This window comes from Plodia interpunctella, chromosome 22, assembly GCF_027563975.2.
Source record: "Plodia interpunctella isolate USDA-ARS_2022_Savannah chromosome 22, ilPloInte3.2, whole genome shotgun sequence".
Classification (NCBI taxonomy): domain Eukaryota; kingdom Metazoa; phylum Arthropoda; class Insecta; order Lepidoptera; family Pyralidae; genus Plodia; species Plodia interpunctella.
Window position 1 is genome coordinate 951,658 of NC_071315.1, and position 21,818 is coordinate 973,475.

Sequence of the window (21,818 nt, forward strand, 5' to 3'; positions counted from 1 at the left end):
TACATAAACCTAACAAACAAATCCATACTAATACTACCGCAAGTCTGTCTCTCTGTTCCGCTTTCACGGCTGTACCCCTTGATCGATTTTGATGAAACATGGTACGCACGTATTTAAAGACACCAGATCAAACAATTAGTTTTTCATATGTCTATCACAGGGGTGAAAGTTTGTATGGAAATATTCCGCTTTCACGACTAAACTGCTGGACTGATTTGGATGAAATTTGATACGCATGTAGTTCAAACATAAGCTACTTATATTTCAAAAATCAATCCCCAAAAGACTATCATCTTTTATGAAAATCGTGTTGCCAAGTCGAAATCGATGACTTTATCAATGCTATGACACAAAATAAATCACAAAAAATATCATTGTGCTGTCAGAAGTAACTATTCTACGCTGACGAAGTCGCGGGTAAACAGTTTAAATATTTCAATTTTAATATTTAATATACGTATTACGTAAAATTACCAAAGTATTATGAACAAGTAACAAAGAGGTATTCTTATATTCAGTACATATTTTGTGATAGCACGTTTGCGTGTGTGAATCACAGATTTTGTATTTCATACGTTGTTAGTCCGAAAATCCCGACTTTCATGTGTTTTTTCGCGTTTTACTGCAAAATTTTAATTAAGCACTGTCGCCATAAATATTGCAGTACAGTAGACAGCACATGCATCATCCCCAAATTCATTTATTGCCTCTATTACCGTGGCTTAAATACCCGGGCCGGGTAACTTGACAATTGGTCATCTGTACACACAAATTTTAAACTTTTCGCGTTACATAGTAGGGTAGTTGCATTTGTATAAAATAAAATGTATATATGCATTCATAATGAAAAACACGATAAACAAATATCACTTTAATTGATCAATTTTATTTATAGCAACATTAAGTATTCTCATCAAAGTAGTGTAGTGTTGTTCGCCACGAACTTGGACCTCGTGGACACAATGAATTTTTGATGAGTTTTTAGAAAATTGTGATTATTTCAAAAAGTATTTAACCAATTTTTATGATCCACGAACTTAAAAATTATATTGATATATCCTACATACCTTTTAAATTTCATCAAAATCAGACAAACGGTTCGAAAGTTATCGCGTTACAAGCTTACATACAAAAAATGTATTTTTGCCCCAAGTTGACTTGTAGACCTCGCACACTTCGCTCGCTCGGTCAATTAAAACGCTTTCTGATTCCAACATTTGTGACTTCACTTGCGCCCAATGTCATACAAGACCCATATGTAACTATCCTATTATATTGGGTAATTCTTAATGAAACGTCTAGAAAAGATAAAAGACGTGTTTATTTGTCATCATAATAAAATGTTTTTACAGGTCTGTTAACTAAATAAATAATTAAAGCCATTAATTTCAGACATAATAATGGGAAATTCGGGGTTTATTGTGTATCTTATGTATATGTAAGTGTTAAGTAGGTGGCCGTAGCTCCAACGTGACGGAAAGTCTACACCAAAAATCACCTCAAACTAATTCTACGTTTCGACGTGAATTAAGAACAAACACACATTTAAAATACAATAGTATGTATTTTATTTATTCAAATATGTCTAGTCCAATTCGACTGCATATAACCGGATACAACTGGATATAACCGGCTAACGAGCAGGGTAATCGAGTGGAAAATGCATTGGGTAACAAGCAGCGTTGCTGGCGGACGCCCAAGAATGCTTAACTTAGTTCGATTGTGTTTCAAACATGGGCTAGCGTATTCGCCATGGTGTATAGACAAAGAAAACTATAGACATCGTCTCGTAGACAGAGAAAGCTATAGACCGCGTCATATCTTCAATTTGGCTCATATATGAGAAGAAATGAGACCGATTCACTGTGACTGAGCGTTATCTTTAGTCCCTTATTACATTCCTAATCTGTATCTGTGACCTAATCCTTATAAATAACTAATATTATAAATGCGAATGTAAGTTTGTTATTTCTTCACGCTCTGTCTACTCAACCAATCTTCTTGAAATTTTGCATACATATAGTTTGAAGTACGGACAAGGACATAGGGTTTTCAGACCTTTCATTCCTGAAACATAACTGTTCCCGTGGGAAATCTCGCGGTCAAAGTCGCGGGGAAAAGCTAATATATGAATAAATATTTTTGAAGAGGCCTGGGGGCTTACCATCATCTCTTATTACGATGCAGTTCTGCATCGCAAATTCGTACCATCAAGTTAATTTTTTGTATGAATACGATTCATTTTTTAGGTTCCTAAATTGAACTCAGTTGCATTTGAATCGTTCCGTAAGATTTGATGGTAGACCTGCTGGAGTCCGCAAATTTAGATATAAACGTGTAACCAATATTTTTTGAACCACTTAGCCCCTAACGAATTCTGGGTTAAAATCTTTTCCCGCCAATTTCGTAACGAAGAGGAGAATACGGTAAATTAAACCGGTTTTATTATTTCGAAGAAAGCAATTTCTACCACAACAAAATATCTTTTATTCTATATCAGAAGAAATAAAAACAAATAGTTCCAATATCAAAACCGTTTATGAGAATTGCTGCCGTATCTGACAGTAGGTAGGTACCTAGCTACAATTTTACTGAACAATATTTTGAGAGCATTCGTTTCGTTCATTCATTTCGTTCGTTCTTGGCGGTGGTCCAGGATTTGTAAAACTGAATAGCAGCGGAGCTAAATGGAACAGATTGTTCCACCTTTTTTTCTAAAGAGGGTTGACGTTAGGCTGGTGGCCGGTCGCAAAAACGCTAGATTCGGCTCTGCGTTGTCTGTCAGTCAGCTAAGGAAGAGTTTTATACATATAACTAGTTGTTCGCCACGTACATAGACCTCGCGAACAAAATATTTTTTTATGAGTTTTTACAAAATTGTGAATATTTCAAAAACCCACTTAACCGATTTTGATGCCCCACGAACATAAAAATTCCATTGACAGATCCTATATACATTTTAAATTTCATAAAAATCAGACCAACGGTTCGAAAGTTATCGCGCTACAAACAAATATAATGTATTTTTACCTCAAGTATTGTATATGTCGCTCGCTTCGCATGCTCACATATTAATGTGTCCTGAAGGTTTTGTCTGTCTCTGTGCCAAATTTCAGCAAAATCGGCCCAATAGTTTTTGAGATATTCTTTACAAAGTTATCGCGTTACAAACACATACATACATACAAAAAATGTATTTTTGCCCCAAGTAGAATGTTAGAGCTCGCTCCCTTCGCTCGCTCAATTACTCATTTATTTTTATAGTAGGAGTTTACTTTTTTTTTTTATATAGGAGTGGCCAGTATAAGTCCCTCTCTGTTCCTTTTGGCGTACATCAACCCGTCCGCAGTAAAGACCACAGTTAATTGTATGTAGATCAATTTGTATGTTGACACAGGCCCAAGGGTATGTATTTATGCATAATTAGTTAGGTAACAGATAAACGGGTTACGCTTAGGTAAGCGTAAGTCGTTTGCATGTGGTTAACGCGCCTGTGTTGGTGGCGGTTAAGACACTCTCTCACAATAGTCGGTCATTGTATGGATGACCAAAAATTACCTTGAGCTTCCGTGCTTCGGAACGCACGTAAAGCCTGTTGTATTTGCAGTCGTTAATACGCGCCGATCCGCAATGGACCAGCTAAGGATAATGGATAAGGAGTATAAGCCACCTTATACTCCTTATCCATTCATAAGGTGCTCCAGCAACGGTGACGTTAAAATGGCTATTGATGATGATAAACGACAATAAATTTCGGTAATACTCATATATTGCACATGATAATATCGTGGCTATACGAATACTGTTAGTCTGCAATGCATTCAAATTAGGGCAGTAACTCACTGTACATCAGACGTCACCCGTATATCCGGACGTATCCGGCTGTACCCGGTTTTATCCGGATCCCGAGCGAGATTGATGTGTGCACAAGTGCGGTGTTGCTGCATTTGTTGTTTTGAACTCCCATTTTTAAAATGCGGGAAAACATATATGACGACCTCGGTGGCGCAGTAATAAAGCTCTTGCCACTGAACCGAGAGGTCCCGGGTTCGATCTCCGGTCGGGTCATGATGGAAAATGATCTTTTTCTGATTGGCCTGGGTCTTGGATGTTTATCTATATATGTATTTGTTATAAAATATAGTATCCTTGAGTTAGTATCCCATAACACAAGTCTCGAACTTACTTTGGGGCTAGCACAATCTGTGTGATTTGTCCTAATATATTATTTATTTATTATATACATAATTCTGTAAAATTTATCTCTTCATTTTAGTTTAGGTATGTGAGAATATTTTTACAAACTTTTATATTATACATGTCCCGTCTGTCTGTAATCAAATGTTGCAATTTAAATATAATCTACTTCTGCTTATCCTACAAAGTTGTTCCGCAATGCTTCATATGTATTATTTTAATAGGCATGGCGTTGTAACGCCACGAAATATCACCTCTTTAGTCATATCGCGTGCGCGCTGGCATGATTTTTATTTCTTTCATTCTGAATTCAAAATTTTAAATTATTGTTCCACTCGATATTTTGAAATCACATTTTGACTCATTCATTACCATAACGATATCGGCACGTACCACACGTACGCTGTAATAATAATAAAATATATATATAATAAAATATCTTAAATTATTTATAGACCCTTGAAGGGTAAGTGCTTTAATATGTTTCGGAAAAGTGTTCTAAATTTTACAGTGATTTAGTTGTAGTACTATAGTTTATATTTTTTTATTTGCAGGTCTGTATTTTATTTATTAATTATATTATTATATAACTGTCTGCCTTTGCCTATTCCTACTCCAACCCTACCTAATATAATAATAGTATCAGAGAATTAAAATTTTGAAAATTTTCGACACAAATTTTGAAAACCAACACAGATTCACTAAGCAAATCTGCACAAAATAAAAAAAAATGCAAAACTGTAACATAACATCGAAATTTTTGACGGCAAAAAATCCTATCAAATAAATCTTCAGTGCATTGTGAATCGAACACGTGATGGATGGACGCGCCCTCAAAATCTATGGAGTGCTGGCGAATTGGATGCCACGTCCGCTTGGACAGATTGCAGTTGCATTTTTGAATATTTAACTATATAATATGTCGAGGTTCATAATAATTTTACTCGTTTCATTCAGCCAGGATTTTTTCTCATCAAAAACTGTATCAAATGCAAAATTCTTTATTCATTTAGGATGATATACATCACTTATTGACGTCAAAAAAACTACTTAAACTAAGTCTACTGCCGGCTTCCAAAGCGCAGGTGAAGAAGAAGCGGCGCAACAAACTTCACCGCAGCCTTTTCTCCAAGGACGTCAATTAACAAATATAGGTCTTATACATATATTAAAAGTTATGTATAAGACCTATATTTGTTAATTAACGTTGTATATATAAAATAAGACACTGAATGACTGACGTGACATATCACCGCACAGCCCAAATCGCTGAAACTTTAAATTTAGCACGTAGGTTCCTTATGTGGTCTAGGGGTGCACTATGAAAGGAGTTTCCAAATTCATCCTCTAAGGGGGTAAAAAGGGGGTTCAAAGTTTGTATGGAGAAACCAGATTAGTTAAATAGTCAAAATATTTCACTGAAGGGAAAATCACGCGGGCGAATCCGCGGGTAAAAAGCTAGTAAATCAATAAATAAATAATAATAATAATAAATAGATATATAGACAAATCACACAGATTGAGCTAGCCCCAAAGTAAATAATTATTAGTAATATAATCACAGCTAAACGCTAGGAAAATTTTAATCAAAGTTGGAATAGATATAAATTACCGATGTCTCACATCGACTACTGCGGGCGAAGCTGCGGGGAACAACTAGTTCACCACTAGTATTTTAAAAGCGGCAGGTTTAATAACCAGTGAATTTCGGCATGCCTTTACTGTATCGCCGTCCAGTATAATACTCGTAATCTCGGAGTTCGCTCAAAGTTGTGTTGGGAATAGAATTGAATATGGTCAGTACTACTACTACTACTCGTAATCTCGGAGTTCGCTTAAAGGTTGTGTTGGGAATTGCGAATATGGTCAGCATTTTCCAAGCTAGACAGAAAGCATTTTATGATGCAAATAAATAAATATATTAGGACAAATCACACAGATTGAGCTGGCCCCAAAGTAAGTTCGAGACTTGTGTTATGGGATACTAACTCAACGATACTATATTTTATAGCAAATACATATATAGATAAACATCCAAGACCCGGGCCAATCAGAAAAAGATCATTTTCCATCATGACCCGACCGGGGATCGAACCCGGGACCTCTCGGTTCAGAGGCAAGCACTTTACCACTTCGCCACCGAGGTCGTCGATGCAAGTGCATGAACAGCTAAACCTAGAACTATTGGCGACACAATGCTGCAGGATGCGACGCGACTTACTATTAAACAACCGCGATTCAGCTGTGCGTTTGTCCTGTGTGCTTACCATCATCTTTTAATGCGATTCAGTTCAGGACCTAAACTGATCTGCATCGCTAATTCGTACCATCAAGTTGATATAACGACCCATTATAGGTAGTGACCAAAACAATACGCCAATTCGATTTCATTCACTCATTTTGCATACAATTCCGTACCATGGTGTGCATTGAGAACGTAAACTGGATCGCTTGGCTGTCAAAATTGGCGATTCAAATAAAGTTACTATTTCAGATAGGTTTCCACGAAAGAATTCCCACAGACGTGGCGCTACTGTCGCTGAAAACAACGATGTGGTCTATCTGTTAGATAGTTCCTAATTTTGCCACGGAAACTCTTTCGTGGTACGGTTTTTATGTTCCGAATTTTGTATTTAGATGTTATGACAGACAAATTTTTAGTCTGCATAATATTGCATTTATTTCAATTTAAATATTTTATTTTATTGTGTTTTGTATTTACTATAGTCATGTAAATATATGTATATATATATATATATATATATATATATATATATATATATATATATATATGCGAAATTTCAAGACGATTGGTTGAGGGAAAAACGCGTGAAGAGATAAAAAATAAATAAACGAACTTACTTACGCATTTATAATATTAGTTGGGATTGGGATTGGAATAAACATTCTTATCTTGAAAGTGCGTTTAAAGCCACGAAAGGACGATATAGTGGGTAAGGAAGGATATAGTCTATCGCTTCTTATTTCTTTTCCCAAATCCCGCCAAAATATCTGGGAAACGTATAACCATTGAGCGAACGCGGCTGAATCTTAGTTTATGGTTTAATCATAGACGAGTTATGGTTAGTATCAGAGCGTGTTCTGTAAATTACTAGCTTTATAGTACAAAAATACCTCTAACAGAATAACCGTTTCATGACTATGTATGTGCATTACAAAAGAATAAATAACAGCCATAATTCTGTTTATTCTTATGTATACTATACTTTATATACTTATAATTAAACTGTGTTAGTGTGTATACGCGCAAAACGTATAACTACAGAATGGTTTTCACAGTTGAATAGCTGTGTTTCGATTCTGTAAGAAACGTCAAAAAACTCACGTCGAATTCCGCGCGGATTTGGCTATTTTGCATTCTGTAAAACTCACTCGAGCACTAGCGCTACACTTGCGGGTGCGTCGGCGAGTTGAACTAAACTCACTCCGGAATTTTGACAAATGTGTATGGGATGACGTGCAAATTTGCATTCTGTCCGCGCGGAATCCGACGTGAGTTTTTTGAAAGATCCACTAGCGCTGGCCAAGTGATTGCGGGGCGAGGTGGAACTCTGATCGTCTAACTTAAAATGGTTAATAATAAGTAATATTCATATAGGTTTCATCGCGATACGTTGTTTAGAACCCGAGATATTGACAATAATAAGTTATGAACAAAAAACGACGGCGTAATTTCGAGAAAAGCTAGTATATTATACAACAAATTCCTCTGCCGCGTCTGTCGTGCAAAAATTGTCAGACGTATTGTACAATTTTCACTAATATATATGTGATTCTCCAGGAAAGTGTAATTTAATATTGTTTTACCCAAGCGAGGCCGGGTCGGGCGGCTTGTAACTTATAACATTGGCACCATTTCATGGGTTAGCGGTTTGATCAGATATCAAAAATTAAAAGGGTATCCTAACCCAAGATTGTGAGGGCTTTGTGGCAAACCAGCCATAATAGCGTCCCTACGCTTTATCGGACGATCATCTCAATTCGACGGCTCTGGGTCTATCCCACTAATATATAAGTCTGTACCTATGATATTTTATACGCCTATCTCGTTTTTTTTATTCACTTACGATAATAAATATTACGTACGTATACGTATTGGTTTATTTCAATTTTGTGACACTTTAGAAGTGGCTTTTGTAACATTTTATTTGCGCTCCTTACACATTAAACCCCGCACAAAATCTCAGGGACAGGGTGACACAAAATCAGCGTTATTTCCAACAAAAGCAGAGACTTTCCCCTTTCACCTTGTTACAAAATGTAACTCACTAAAATAAATACCTAAAGGTAACGAATTGCAGGGACTGGCATTTTCGTAAATATAAGTATAAATATTATTTTTTTTTTTTATTTTAATCATTTGTTTTTATTAGTTTTAATTTATTTTAGTTGTATAATGTAAAAAAATTATATAGTTAGCTTGTTCTACTAAAATAAATATTATAAAGTAATTTTTTTATTATTTATTATTTCATTTATATGCCTTTCTCTCTCCCTTACAATTCCAAATTCTTTATTCAACTTATGATGATATACATCACTTATTGACGTCAAAAATTTCCTTGAAACTAAGTCTACTGCCGACGCCCAAAGCAAAGGCGAGGAAGCGGCGCAACAAACTTCACCGCAGACTTTTCTCCGTGGACGTCAATCTCTCATTGTGACCAACGATGTGGCGCTGAAATTACCTGTTCTCGTACATTTCCTCCGATGAGAGTTTCCGCAGATATCCAAGAGAAATTCTTAACGGTTTCACGGGAACGACTTGAAGAAAATTCCCAAAAATTTCTGAGAATATTAAAATTTCCTGATGGTTTCAGTGTACTCGCGAAATTTTCGCTATTTAAGTCCTAAGAATTATCTTGAAATGTCGGAAAATCGGCTGCGGATGATGATTTATTTACTACCACCTGTCTGATGTTAACCCTCTTTGGGAATGTTATTATTGCATTTCATAGTCAATTTCAAAATAAAACGTCACAGTCCATTTTTTTAAATTATTATATTAATTATTATTATTATTAAATATTTTTTAAATTATTATTATTATTTAGTGTCTCTCAACGCTACAAATTACTTTCGGAACGACCACTCCTGAGTAGCCTCTATTCTCTAATCATACCTTAAACTTGAATTACGAATAAAAATAGACATATAGGTACATAACAAGTTAATACATAACAAGTTAAATAAAAAATAAATAAAAATAAATATATTAGGACAAATCACACAGATTGAGCTAGCCCCAAAGTAAGTTCACTTGTGTTATGGGATACTAACTCAACGATACTATATTTTATAACATATACATATATAGATAAACATCCAAGACCCGGGCCAATCAGAAAAAGATCATTTTCCATCATGACCCGACCGGAGATTGAACCTGGGACCTTTCGGTTCAGAGGCAAGCTCGTTACCACTTCTCCACCGAGGTCGTAAAACTTGTAAAATATCCGCAACTATGTAATATTAGCCAAATTTTCATTTCCCGACCGTTTCCGTCAGTGAAATATTGCTAGTTGGACTGTAACATGAGAAATAAGTGTGTCAATTCGGGGAAGGTCAAGAGATTTCTCAATTTCCGGCAAAAAGTTTGGGCCCAATGAAGTTCGGGCGATGTTCCCTCCCATCGGCGTTGGCGAGGCAGCTGGTCTCAGAGGTAAAGGTTTATGTCTACTGTATGCTACGATTTGTCTGTTTTATTTTAAACTAGCTCGTTCCGGCTTCGTTCAGGTGAAACCATAATAAATTATATTGTATACACCTAATCCTTCCTCTGGAATCACACTATCAGTTGGTGAAAACCGCACGAAAATTCATATAGTAGTAGTTTTTGAGTTTACAGACAGACGCGGCAGTTGAATTTGTTTTATAATATGCAATGATTGTAAAGTATAGTATACGGGATAGTATCGTTTGTTGGCAAAATATAAAACACAAGCTCTTGCTCGCGGCTTCGCCCGCGTGAGTTTATCAATTTGTATCTGCGAAAGCGGAACAGACGATATTCGTATAAAATTTCGCCCCACATTATAGTCATTTGGGGGTTCTTTTTAGGGGAAAAAAGTAGCCTATGTTTGAACGGGGGTCTCTAACTATAAGCACCCAAAATTTTATCGAAATTAGTCCAGTAGTTTAGCCGTGAAGACAGACAGACAGACTTTCGCATTTATAATATTAGTATGGATTGACAACACAAAGCAAAATAAAAATATGGTAAAGATATACATATATTTCATTCAATTCAATTATCCCAATGGTCCAGCACCCTTAGTGAGTATGACAAGATCTCATTTCAGCTTGGCAAAGCTTTCGCTAAAGCTTTTTATTATAATTTGTTCAATTAAATGAGCTAGGTACTTGGCTCTGATTTTATCCTGACTTATATTATAAATGCCGAAAAAAGTTTGTTACTTCATGATAATTTATGTACTCAACTAATCTTCTTGAAATTTTGTATACGTTTCAAGTACGAAGAAGATTTTTTCCGGGATGAAACGAAAGATACGAAGAAGATTTTATGCACATAGCACAGGAAGGACCTTTCATCCCGAAAAAATATCAAAATTATTATTACATACATTAATAAATAAACATAAATAAATAAATATATTAGGACAAATCACACAGATGCTCAATCTGTGTGATTTGTCCTAATCAGATGCTTTTATACTCTAATAAAATCTGACAACAATGTGAGCAATAACACACTCGATATGTGGAGGCTCGACGTGTGGTCAAGCCTCCTTGGGAATGCTGTAATTACCTATCAACTGCTTAGGCTGTGGATATCTCAGATATATCTTTTACTAGTCAAGCCTTTCAACCGTCCACCTCTTTCTTACATAATATATTTGGCGCCAAAATCATTTGAATCTTTTCATCCATAACTTATAGTCGGGGAGACACGACCCGCTTCAAAATGAGGTCTTAAGTACTTTAACGTCTATAACGGAATATATTGCTTTTGCTAGGCGGGGAGGCAACTCCATAACTTTTTACGGTCGACTTGCTAAAATAGGAAATTTCGCCATTTTTTTCTGACAAATTGCCGATATCATGAGTGTTTCGATTCTGTAAGAAACGTCAAAAAACTCACGTCGGATTCCGCGCGGATATGGCTAATTTGCATTCTGTAAAACTCACTCGAGCACTAGCGCTACACTTGCGGGTGCGTCGGCGAGTTGAACTAAACTCACTCCGGAATTTTGACACATATGTATGAGATGACGCGAAAATTTGCATTCTGTAAGAAAAACGTCAAAAAACTGACGGTGAGTTTTTTGAAAGATCCACTAGCGCTAGCCAAGTAAGTGATTGCGGGGCTGCGATAAATTTTAGGTTATATATTGACAGATTCATATTATTGTAAATTATCTTAACAACATCTATTATTTACGACGTTTTCACAATATACAGGGTGATTTCTTATACATTGGAATTATTGTATCAACACGCTCATGCTCAGTCCATGATTCTAAACAACTTTTCGTATGAAGGCAACCTTGAAATCGCTAAAAAACAATCACACAAGTTAGGTGGTGTTCAATTTTGTATAGAACAGTTGATTTTTTTTTTTTCGCGATTTAAAACTAAAAGTTGGTCAGAATCATGGGCCGAGGCATTTAGACAAAATATTGCCAATGTATTAAAAGTCACCCTGTATTCTTCATAGTCGTATTGCTGAGGGTCGTGGTTATTACGTGGAATGAAACACACACAACAACTTTCTTGGCACCTTGTTGTATACATATAATAGAACTGTAACCGCGCTATGTCTGTACATAGGAGATATTAAAAAAAAATAATTATTGGGTTCCTTTATGGGACAAATCGAAGCCAAAACATTTTTTTGTAGGTTTATCTGTCTGAATGTTTGTTCGCGCGTCACGCAAAAAGTACTAAATGGAATTTGATTTAGTTTTATAGCTGTATAGCAAATGGTCTAACTTAAAATCTGGTATAGATTACATCGCGATACGTTGCTTAGAAACCGAGATATTGGCAATAATAAGTTATGTAGAAGTAAACGCGGACGAAATAAAATTTATCAATGAACATAATATTTCATTACCGTGTTTCATTGTGTGAATACATTTATATACATTTTATTTTACACTCTTCTTCTTCATAGTCGTATTGTATTCCTCATGGCTGAGGGTCGTGGTCATTACGTGGAATGAAACACACACAACAACTTTCTTAGCATTATTAATGAAGTGGTTTGCCATTGCCTTCTCCATTTCACACACAAGTTAATAAGAATCAACCAGTGCGCAGGTTTCCTCACGATGTTTTCCTTCACCGGAAGCAAGTGGTGGGCGATGAAAACTACATACATGAGTCAGATTGGTATACAAACTCATGTGGCACGAGTAGGATTCGAACCTGGGACCCTTCGATCCACAGGCGGGCGTCTTAACCATTACACCACCACCGATTTTACACACAGGCAACTAATTCCTAATAGTTTATCACCTGCCCTAAAATCAATGACAGAAAAATCTTGCTAAAACTGGTGTTTTTGCAACACAATGCTCCATCACCGTTACGAACACAAAGAACCTAATATCCTTTGTGTATATTTGGAGGTGAAACGCTCTGAAACGTTACAATCAAACGTATTCATGTGCCAACCTGACGGATGACGGATATCCACAAAGACATTACGTGAAATCTACTTTCAGCCTGAACGGAGAAGGGTCTTATAAATGTTTTGTTGAAATATCTTATTTCTCGCATTTATTCCATTCAGCATAATCTCTATTTTTAACTCCTGACGCAAAAAGAAGGGTGTTATAAGTTTAACGTGTCTATCTTTGTATTTAGCTCTAGCTCCCAAACGGATGAACCGATTTTCGTTTAGTTTCTTTTTGTGCCTTGTAGATAATTTTATCCCGAGTGTTCTTAGTCATGTATCATGAAAATCGGTTCAGCCGATCCAAAGTTGTAGCGAAATGAATATTGAAAGTCGGGGCTTTTTTAATTTGTCTAACAAATAAACTTTTACATATAATAGTAGACATAAATTATTAAATAAATATCAAAGAAAAATAAGATAGACATAGACAGATAGACATATACGTTTAATACAGTTTTATTATTTACACACACACACTTTTTTATATATACGATAATAAATAATAAATAAATATCACACAGATTGAGATAGCCCGAAAGTAAGTTCGAGACTTGTGTTATGGGATACTAACTCAACGATACTATATTTAATAACAAATACATAATATAGATAAACATCCAAGACCCGGGCCAATCAGAAAAAGATCGTTTTAAATGATGACCCGACCGGGGATCGAACCCGGGACCTATCGGTTCAGTGGAGTTCAAGAACCATACCACTGCGCCACCGAGGTCGCCAAAGTTGATCATAATGATGCATCCAAACTAAACATGATTGATGATCTGTAAAAATATTTTTTTCTAAATCTATCATTATTTCATTACAGACAAGAAATGAAATATACTATTTTTAGGCGAACGATAAGGAATATATATTAAATGAAATGTCACGAAATATCCTCCAGGCGTAGGCCAAAACCAAACATTATTTCCCCTGGGTTATGATCTGACTTCGGAAAAACATTCACATAATTTCTCGCGCAATTCATTCATTCATTTAGAGTGCGACATTGCCAAAACTTATATCGATTTTATTCAAATCGCTTAAAGGTGTCTGACATGACGTTACTACTACCTACCGCCATTTAAAAAGAAATATAAACACTAATTAACCAACTGTCCAGCAATTTGCGGCTTTCTTAAAGACTGGGATACAAACTCTAGGTGGCACTAGTAGGATTTGAACTTGGGACCTTTCGAGATCCACAGGCGGACTTAACCATTGCGCCACCACCACTTCAATAATTAAATAATATATAATCTATATACATATAAAACTCTTGTGTTACTGACTGACTGACTGACTGACAGACAACGCACAGCCGAAACTACTGGGCGTAGAAAGCTGAAATTTGGTGTGTAGGTTCCTAGCACAGTGTAGGGGAGCACTAAGAAGGGATTTCCTGAAATTCCCACAGGAAACGCTAGTAATTAAATAAAGTCACTTAATAATAATTAGGTACCTAGGTACCTATTTATGTAAGTATATATATTCTTGAAAGTGTCCCATTTACCCAATAAGCCTTGAAATTTCCTTATTTAAATAAAGGCGCTACATTCAGCCGAATATATTTCACTGACACGACTGCAGAATGTACTGAAATCACAAAATAACCAAAATATAGAAAGTAATCGGCCAAGAGCGAGCCGGACACGCGCACTAAGGGTCCCGTACCAACATCTATTAAAACGACAAAAAAAAAACAAGTTTATTTTATGATGGCCTTAAATACTTTACAGATGATTGAAGATTTCAACAATTTAACGGTCATGATTGACTATGAGATGAGATACAGCCTAGTGACAGACGAACGGACAGCGAGTTTTAAAAATAGGGTGCCAATTTTTTTAAATTCCAAAATTAAGCCCATATTTCGAGTCAACATGATGAAAATTAATAAATAAATAAATAATATTAGGACAAATCACACAGATTGAGCTAGCCCCAGAGTAAGTTCGAGACTTGTGTTATGAGATACTAACTCAACGATACTATACTTTATAACAAATACATATATAGATAAACATCCAAGACCCGGGCCAATCAGAAAAAGATCATTGTCCATCATGACCCGACCGGGGATCGAACCCGGGACCTCTCGGTTCGGAGGCAAGCACTTTACCACTGCGCCACCGAGGTCGTAAACAATTCAACTTTATACAAACTCAAACGTTTAAAAATATATATTTGTAATGTTAAACTTAGGCATTTCATTATTAATTACTTGAAAATGATATTAAACGTGCACGTACACGCGTTTAATACGTTTTATGTAAACCTAAGTCCTTGTAATATCATAAATTCGAAAGTTTGTGAGGATGTATGTATGTGTGTATGTTTGTTACTCTTTCACGCAAAATCTAGTGGATGGATTTTTATGAGATTTAGTACACGAGTAGAATAAAAAACTGGATCACACATATGGTACTTTTATCGCAAAATTCCCATGGAAGGAAAGCCCCGGGGCGCAGCTAGTTAATACATATTTCGGCTACTTGTGATTTTTTTCTGTGCTATCACTATTTTGTACACCCACTAATGTAACTTGAAACTCGAATGTTTTCATGCAAATTAACCTTCCTAAGTCTGGGTTATATTTTCTGGACCTTTTCAATTTAAATTTATATCTCTTTTGTGTTGTTTTATCATTTTGAACATTTCCTTTGAAGTTTAGACAATGTGGAATGTCCGTCACACATTCATTTGTTTTGAAGGAGTGAATAAAATCTTATAAAATTATTAGGGAATTAGGTCGCAGGGTATTAGAAAGGCTAAAAGATAGATAGATAGGCGTTCGATATCGTATCTGTCTTAAAGAATCCATCGCCATACAGCGCGGCACAGCAGCCAGTATAACGGGAACTGTTGAGTTGAGCCAGGTATGATGCTGGGTCCGGGAGCGGGCCAGGTGCAGGTCGCTGCAAATTAGGCTTGCTCCCAGGGAAATGAGGGCGGTCAGGCAGCTGGCCGTGGACAGATTGCTCGAGCGATGGAAAGTTGAGCTGGAAAACTCCCCATATGGCGTGAGAACCATAGGGGCGCTCCTCCCATCGCTCGTAGACTGGGTTGGAAGAGGACACGGTCAGGACGCTTGGCGAGGCAGAACCGGGGGGCGTCGTGGTGAAATGTCCGCGATCCCATGGCGCCCCCATCAACGGTCGGATGGAAAACGCCGGAGGAGGTTTTAGTGGGTAGTCTGGGCCGGCAGCGGCCTGGGAGCCCCACACTCCGGGGGAGATTTATCTTCCCCTGGGTCGCCCGTAAATGGGATTCCTCCTGCGAGAACAAAAAAAACAAAAAAAAAAGGTATGATGCTGGGTAGGCCTGATAGATTAATAAAATATTTGACGAAGCTTGCTGCGAATTCTTCTATTATATATACGTTGACGACCTCGGTGGCGCAATGGTAAAGTTCTTTCCACTGAACCGAGAGGTAACGGGTTCGATCCCCGGTCGGGTCATGATGGAAATTGATCTTTTTCTGATTGGCCCGGGTCTTGGATGTTTATCTATATATGTATTTGTTATAAAATATAGTATCGTTGTGTTAGTATCCCATAACACAAGTCTCAAACTTACTTTGGGGCCAGCTCAATCTGTGTGATTTGTCCTAATATATTTATTTATATACCTTGACGAAGCATGTGGCGGATGTATTTCTGTACGCTTTTTGACGAAGCATGTTGCATGTTAAAATATCTATATATCGCGTATTCTACTAATTTTAACTCCTTACAGAGAAGAGCCGTGCGAATTGTTTTCGACCCCAAGGCTGCAGACGATATCGAGCCCTTGCAAGTGAGAAGAAACCTTGTCTCCTTGTGTGTGTATGTCGTAAAACCTATGCATAATAACATCTACCAGACTAAATCTAACGGATCCTCTCAGGTTGACCTAGATTTAAAAGCATTAAGCCAAATCTGGTATTAGCTTCAGTCGTAATAGAATACGGCATAGGAGTTCGGTTCAGCGACGCGGGAAATTTATATAGTCCTGGGGGAGAGGAGGGGAAAATACTTGAAGTTTGTTCAAGACAAAAATAAGTCATTTTATATCTCTTGGCCTACATAACACGTGGGGTACAAGATACCGGGATACGCGGCGTCACAGCCCATGTATGTATATCAAGCATGTCGCGACGTAACATTACACGCAAAATCTACTGGACGGTGTTATGAATTTTAGTGCATTGGTAGAATATAACCTGGAATAACACATAGGGTACTTCTTATTCCGAAATTCCCACGGGAGCGAAACACCGGAGCGCAGCTAGTGAACCTATAAATAAATAAATATACTAGAGAAGTAAGTGGCATAGCTTGCTCATAAGAAACGGATTTCCCATGACAAGACTCGATATAATCAAGTATGTTGCTATTCTCAAACTATTCTCAATTGCTATTATACCTACAAGAAATAAATAAATAAATATATATTAGGACAAATCACACAGATTGAGCTAGCCCCAACGTAAGTTCGAGACTTGTGTTATGGGATACTAACTCAACGATACTATATTTTATAACAAATACATATATAGATAAACATCCAGAAAGAAAGAAAAAACGTTTATTTGCTCAAAAATATTAGTACATACAGCACAGTACAAATAAAAACAAATGTAATGCTTGAGACAAAACGGTCTCCGCTCAGCATATGCCGTGAGCCACGGCGCTGGTTTTCCGCGGATGCCATAAACAAAACAAACAAAAAAAAAAGTTTAAAATAAAAATAAATATAAATAAATGTTGGTGTATATTGAATTATGCTCTCTGTTGCAATAAGTATGTATGCAGTTATAAATGTATGTATGTACAATTACATTCATTTCCTTCTTCCGAGAGACATGACAACCGCATTGCACGCGGTTCAGTTCCGTGGCGTTTTAGGGTACTTTTATTTCTTTATTTTTATTATTTTACAAGCTTTTGCCCGCGGCTTCGCCCGCGATTATTAACTGCGTCCGCTCATAAGTTATTTCTGTTAATCTCGGGTCCTAATCAACGTAATTTTGTGAGACTAATAGAAGCCTATTAAGATTTTTTTAGAATTTTTGTCTATCTCTCTGTCTATACCTTTGTTCGCGCATTACGCAAAACCTAATGAATATAATTGATGCAGTTTTCACAGTCGTATAGCAGATGGTCTAACTCAAAATCTCGTATGGGTTTCATCGCGATACGTTGCTTAGTACCCGAGATATAGACAATAACATGTTATGAACGGACGCACGTAATAAACGCGTGCGAAGCCGCGGGCTCAAGCTAGTTTAAGAAAATTATGATTCCGAATTACATATTTAAAAAAAAAAATAGCTAAATATTACAGCGCAAGCCCAAAATTTCAGAACTATAAGCAAGAATTTACGTTAATTTGCCTCCATCAAACTTGTATTTAATTGCGGGTAAACAGAAACTTATGCTTTGAATCTATGATAAACAAGGTCACGAGGTAAGCTTGTGGTCCCTCTTAGAGTTTCTGTTCGTCAATCACTATTTAACTGGTAAACTAAAGAGTAATGTTAAGGTTACGTAGAAAGAGAGAGTATAGTCTCTCTCCCACATCTCAGTCCCAGTTTCTTCCTCAGCCGTTGAGCGTCGGAGCCAAGTTGCAATTGACAAGCTATTGTCCACGGTATAAATATAGACTATGTCATTCTCTATCTACAAAAACCTTCGCATCAATATTAGTAGTTAACTATAATGGTAGGTGAAGTTTGAATTATTTTCGTCCCCTTCCAAATATCCCCTAGATTTTACAATTTATCTATCGAATAAATATGTTTTATATCACTTATGTAAGTGGGTTACATATTTTATTCTACGATTATACAATTTTCTATGTTAATTAAAGTTAACTTAATTTCGTTTGGTTTTATTCAATTTTATGTTTTTGCCAAATAGGAATCGATAATTATATTTAGGGATTAAAAAATGGTATTATGGTATGTAATTCATATACTTATTGGCATAGATAATTGATTTGTTTTCTCCGGTACGGAATAGATACTAATTCTATGGCTTTCTCTAAACAATTTTAAATTTAGAACGAAGAATTTTCCGTGGTACGTTCGCATCTTCAAAGAACAAATTAAAATTTGTTCGAATGCTTTTTTACTTTTTTTACAACCTTATTTATTTAATTTTTACAATTTTTACGGCAAATGAAGGGATATTTTCTTACCCGTATTAAATAAATACACTGAATATGTACTGAAATATTAATATTAGATTAGTTTATTATTTGTTTTTATTGTAAAACAATTTAAATTGTTCTTTCTTTTTGCGATCAGATTTTATAGTGTTCGTAATTATGTAAAATCATATTTTAAACATAAAGTAACTATATATCAAACAGGCCGAAATAAAAATATACTAGTAATATGTATGAACTTTCCATTTTCCGTAATATAATTTATTACATCGTAATAGAAACAGACAATAAAGAGAAAATTGTTTTCACCCAACTGCGTATCAAGAAAACAATGGCTGGCAATGCCGTCAAAAAAATTAAAAAAAAAAAGAAAAGTAAACTCACCGACGACGAGCAACGCCACGAAAAAAATGGCCAGTAATACGTTGTATTTCAACATTCTTCCAATCACAATGCACTATTTAAAAATCGAATGACATTTTCGCGGGAAACGCGAGCGGTCCCGTCGCGAGGCGGTCGCTGTCTGGGCTGGATCCCCCCTCAGCCTGGGAAAAAGGGAAGGGGATGATTGTAAAATGCTATGGCCGTCCATTGCTCATTTTTTTCAGGTATTAAAGGATAGCTTGAATTGAAATAAGCAATGTATGTCAATTGCTAGGGTGCTATGTAGCGAACGCTTGTGTCAGATGACCAAGGGAAGTATTAAAAAAGTATTCGTGTTCAGAATTCTCACACCTCATAATAGGATAATGTTATGTTTTATTAATGACTTTTATATATTTTTTTGTGATTTCTTTTAAAACATTACTTTCTTATTCATATGATTTAGGACCAATAAATGTCTTACGAGGCGACTAAGGGACGCAAAGAATAGCATTTCCAAGGAGAGTTGACATCCGGTAGCGGCTTAAAAAAAAAAATCAACAGCTTAATCCTCAAAATTTTAAGGTTATTTTAACGCTGATCGGCTTCACGACGTCACAGCCCCGAACGCAACAGAGACTATGCGAAAATGACTGATAAGAATACGATTTTAAATTAATTTACAAAAAAACAATGAAAAATACGTTTGGTATAAACTCGTTGTTTTGTTGTACAATTATGTTGTTAAATTTACATAATTACAATATTTTCTTCAATTAGAAGTACGTAAAAGTACAGTCAACAGCACATCAAGTTACCCTACATGAACTTCTATGGCTATAGCGGCGAGTTTGCAATGAATGTGGGTAAGTAGGTTTACTGTACCAAGTACGGTACATTACTTTATTTAAAAAGTTAATTCAAAGCAGAGAATTATTCTAGGAATTTAAATGTCAACAAGTATTTGATAATCGATGTCATTGAAGAAAAGGCTGCGGTGAAGTTTGTTGCGCCGCTTCCTCTTCACCTGCGCTTTGGAAGTCGGCGGTAGACTTGGTTTTAAGTAATTTTTGACGTCAATTAAGTGATGTATGTTATATTATATCCAGAGTACACTTAAAATAAATTTAAATTATTTATTATTATTATTTATATTCTACACAACTATTTGTACAGGTTGCGTAGAAAGCTGAAATTTGGTGTGTATCCTGTGATCCTAGCACAGTGTAGGGGAGCACTAAGAAGGGATTTCCTGAAATTCCCGCGGGAAACAGATTTTTACTCATACATACGAAGTTGTGGGCAAAAGCTAGTAGAATATATGAGCAATTAATTATTTATATTGTAACTTGTGACATAAACTGCAACCCTTGCAAATTCACACAGAACACTACTATCAATGTTCTGGAATTTCATCATAGTTTTTAGAGATTTAATGAGCAAAGCTCTAGCGGTAACTTTGTACGATCAAAAAGTTTAATTAGGTAGGTACTGTTAACTGTGCGGCTGGTTATGGCAGTTTAGATTTTACGCCTGAAAATAAAATGTATACTGATATTTGTTTGTAATATCTTTTTGGAGTTCCATAGCCAAATGGCTCTCTTATAGTTTCGTCATGTCTGTCTGTCTGTCTGTCAACACTCATTTTATTCAAAGACTTGTGTAGTATAAGGTTGAAATTTGATAGATATATAGATATATCAAACTAGATATTGCCCGGAGCTTCGCTCCCGTGGGATTTTGAGAAAAAATATAGCTTATAGCAATATACCTTTCTAATGCTGGAAGAATTTTTGAAATCGGTTCAGTAGTTTCGGAGATTACCCGCCTCAAAACATCACAAAGTCTCAAACTCACAAACGCTTACCTCTTTATAATAATGGTATAGATTTAGTTGATAGTTGTATGTAATGAAAAGGTACAAAATTGTGATTTTGAAAATTATATTTAATTGAGTTAGCACTCCACATATGTACCTAAAAATGAAAAAAAAAAAATTTTAGACATCATAGCATTGTGTGGTATTATTGGATATCTAAGAAATATATATATATATATATATATATATATATATATATATATATATATTTCACAATCATAACCTGTTTTGATACCTTTTGACTATGTACATTATGTACTTTTATATATTATTAGAAAAAAAATTGTAAGAAACAATAATGGTAAGCCGATCTGGCATGATAGGGACCAACACTGTTCAAATGAGTTTCTTTCGGCATTTCTTCTCAGCAGTGGTCGTTCCGAAATGCCAGTAGTTTGTAGTTTGTGAGAAATAACTATAAATATAAAAATTGACGAGAAAAAGTGCCTGTGAAGGTCTAATTTCTGAATAAATGATTTGAATTTGAATTTGAATTTGGAGAGACGCTATAGAATGCCCGATTTCGTTGCTGCGAAAGGAACTTCCGCATGGCCATGATCA

General features: G+C 35.9%; 1 protein-coding gene across 2 annotated transcripts in view; it reads right to left on the reverse strand.

Moving 5' to 3' along the window:
• The window catches only part of Hasp (Hig-anchoring scaffold protein), an 81,626-nt gene extending 62,089 nt beyond the window's left edge, over window positions 1–19,537 (reverse strand). For both annotated transcript variants that reach the window (XM_053762341.2, XM_053762340.2), the window contains exon 1: window positions 19,400–19,537. In XM_053762341.2, the coding sequence (XP_053618316.1) occupies window positions 19,400–19,454 (55 nt within the window). In that variant the 5' untranslated portion in view covers window positions 19,455–19,537. The remainder of the gene's footprint in view (window positions 1–19,399) is intronic.
• Between the last annotated feature and the right edge of the window lie 2,281 nt (window positions 19,538–21,818).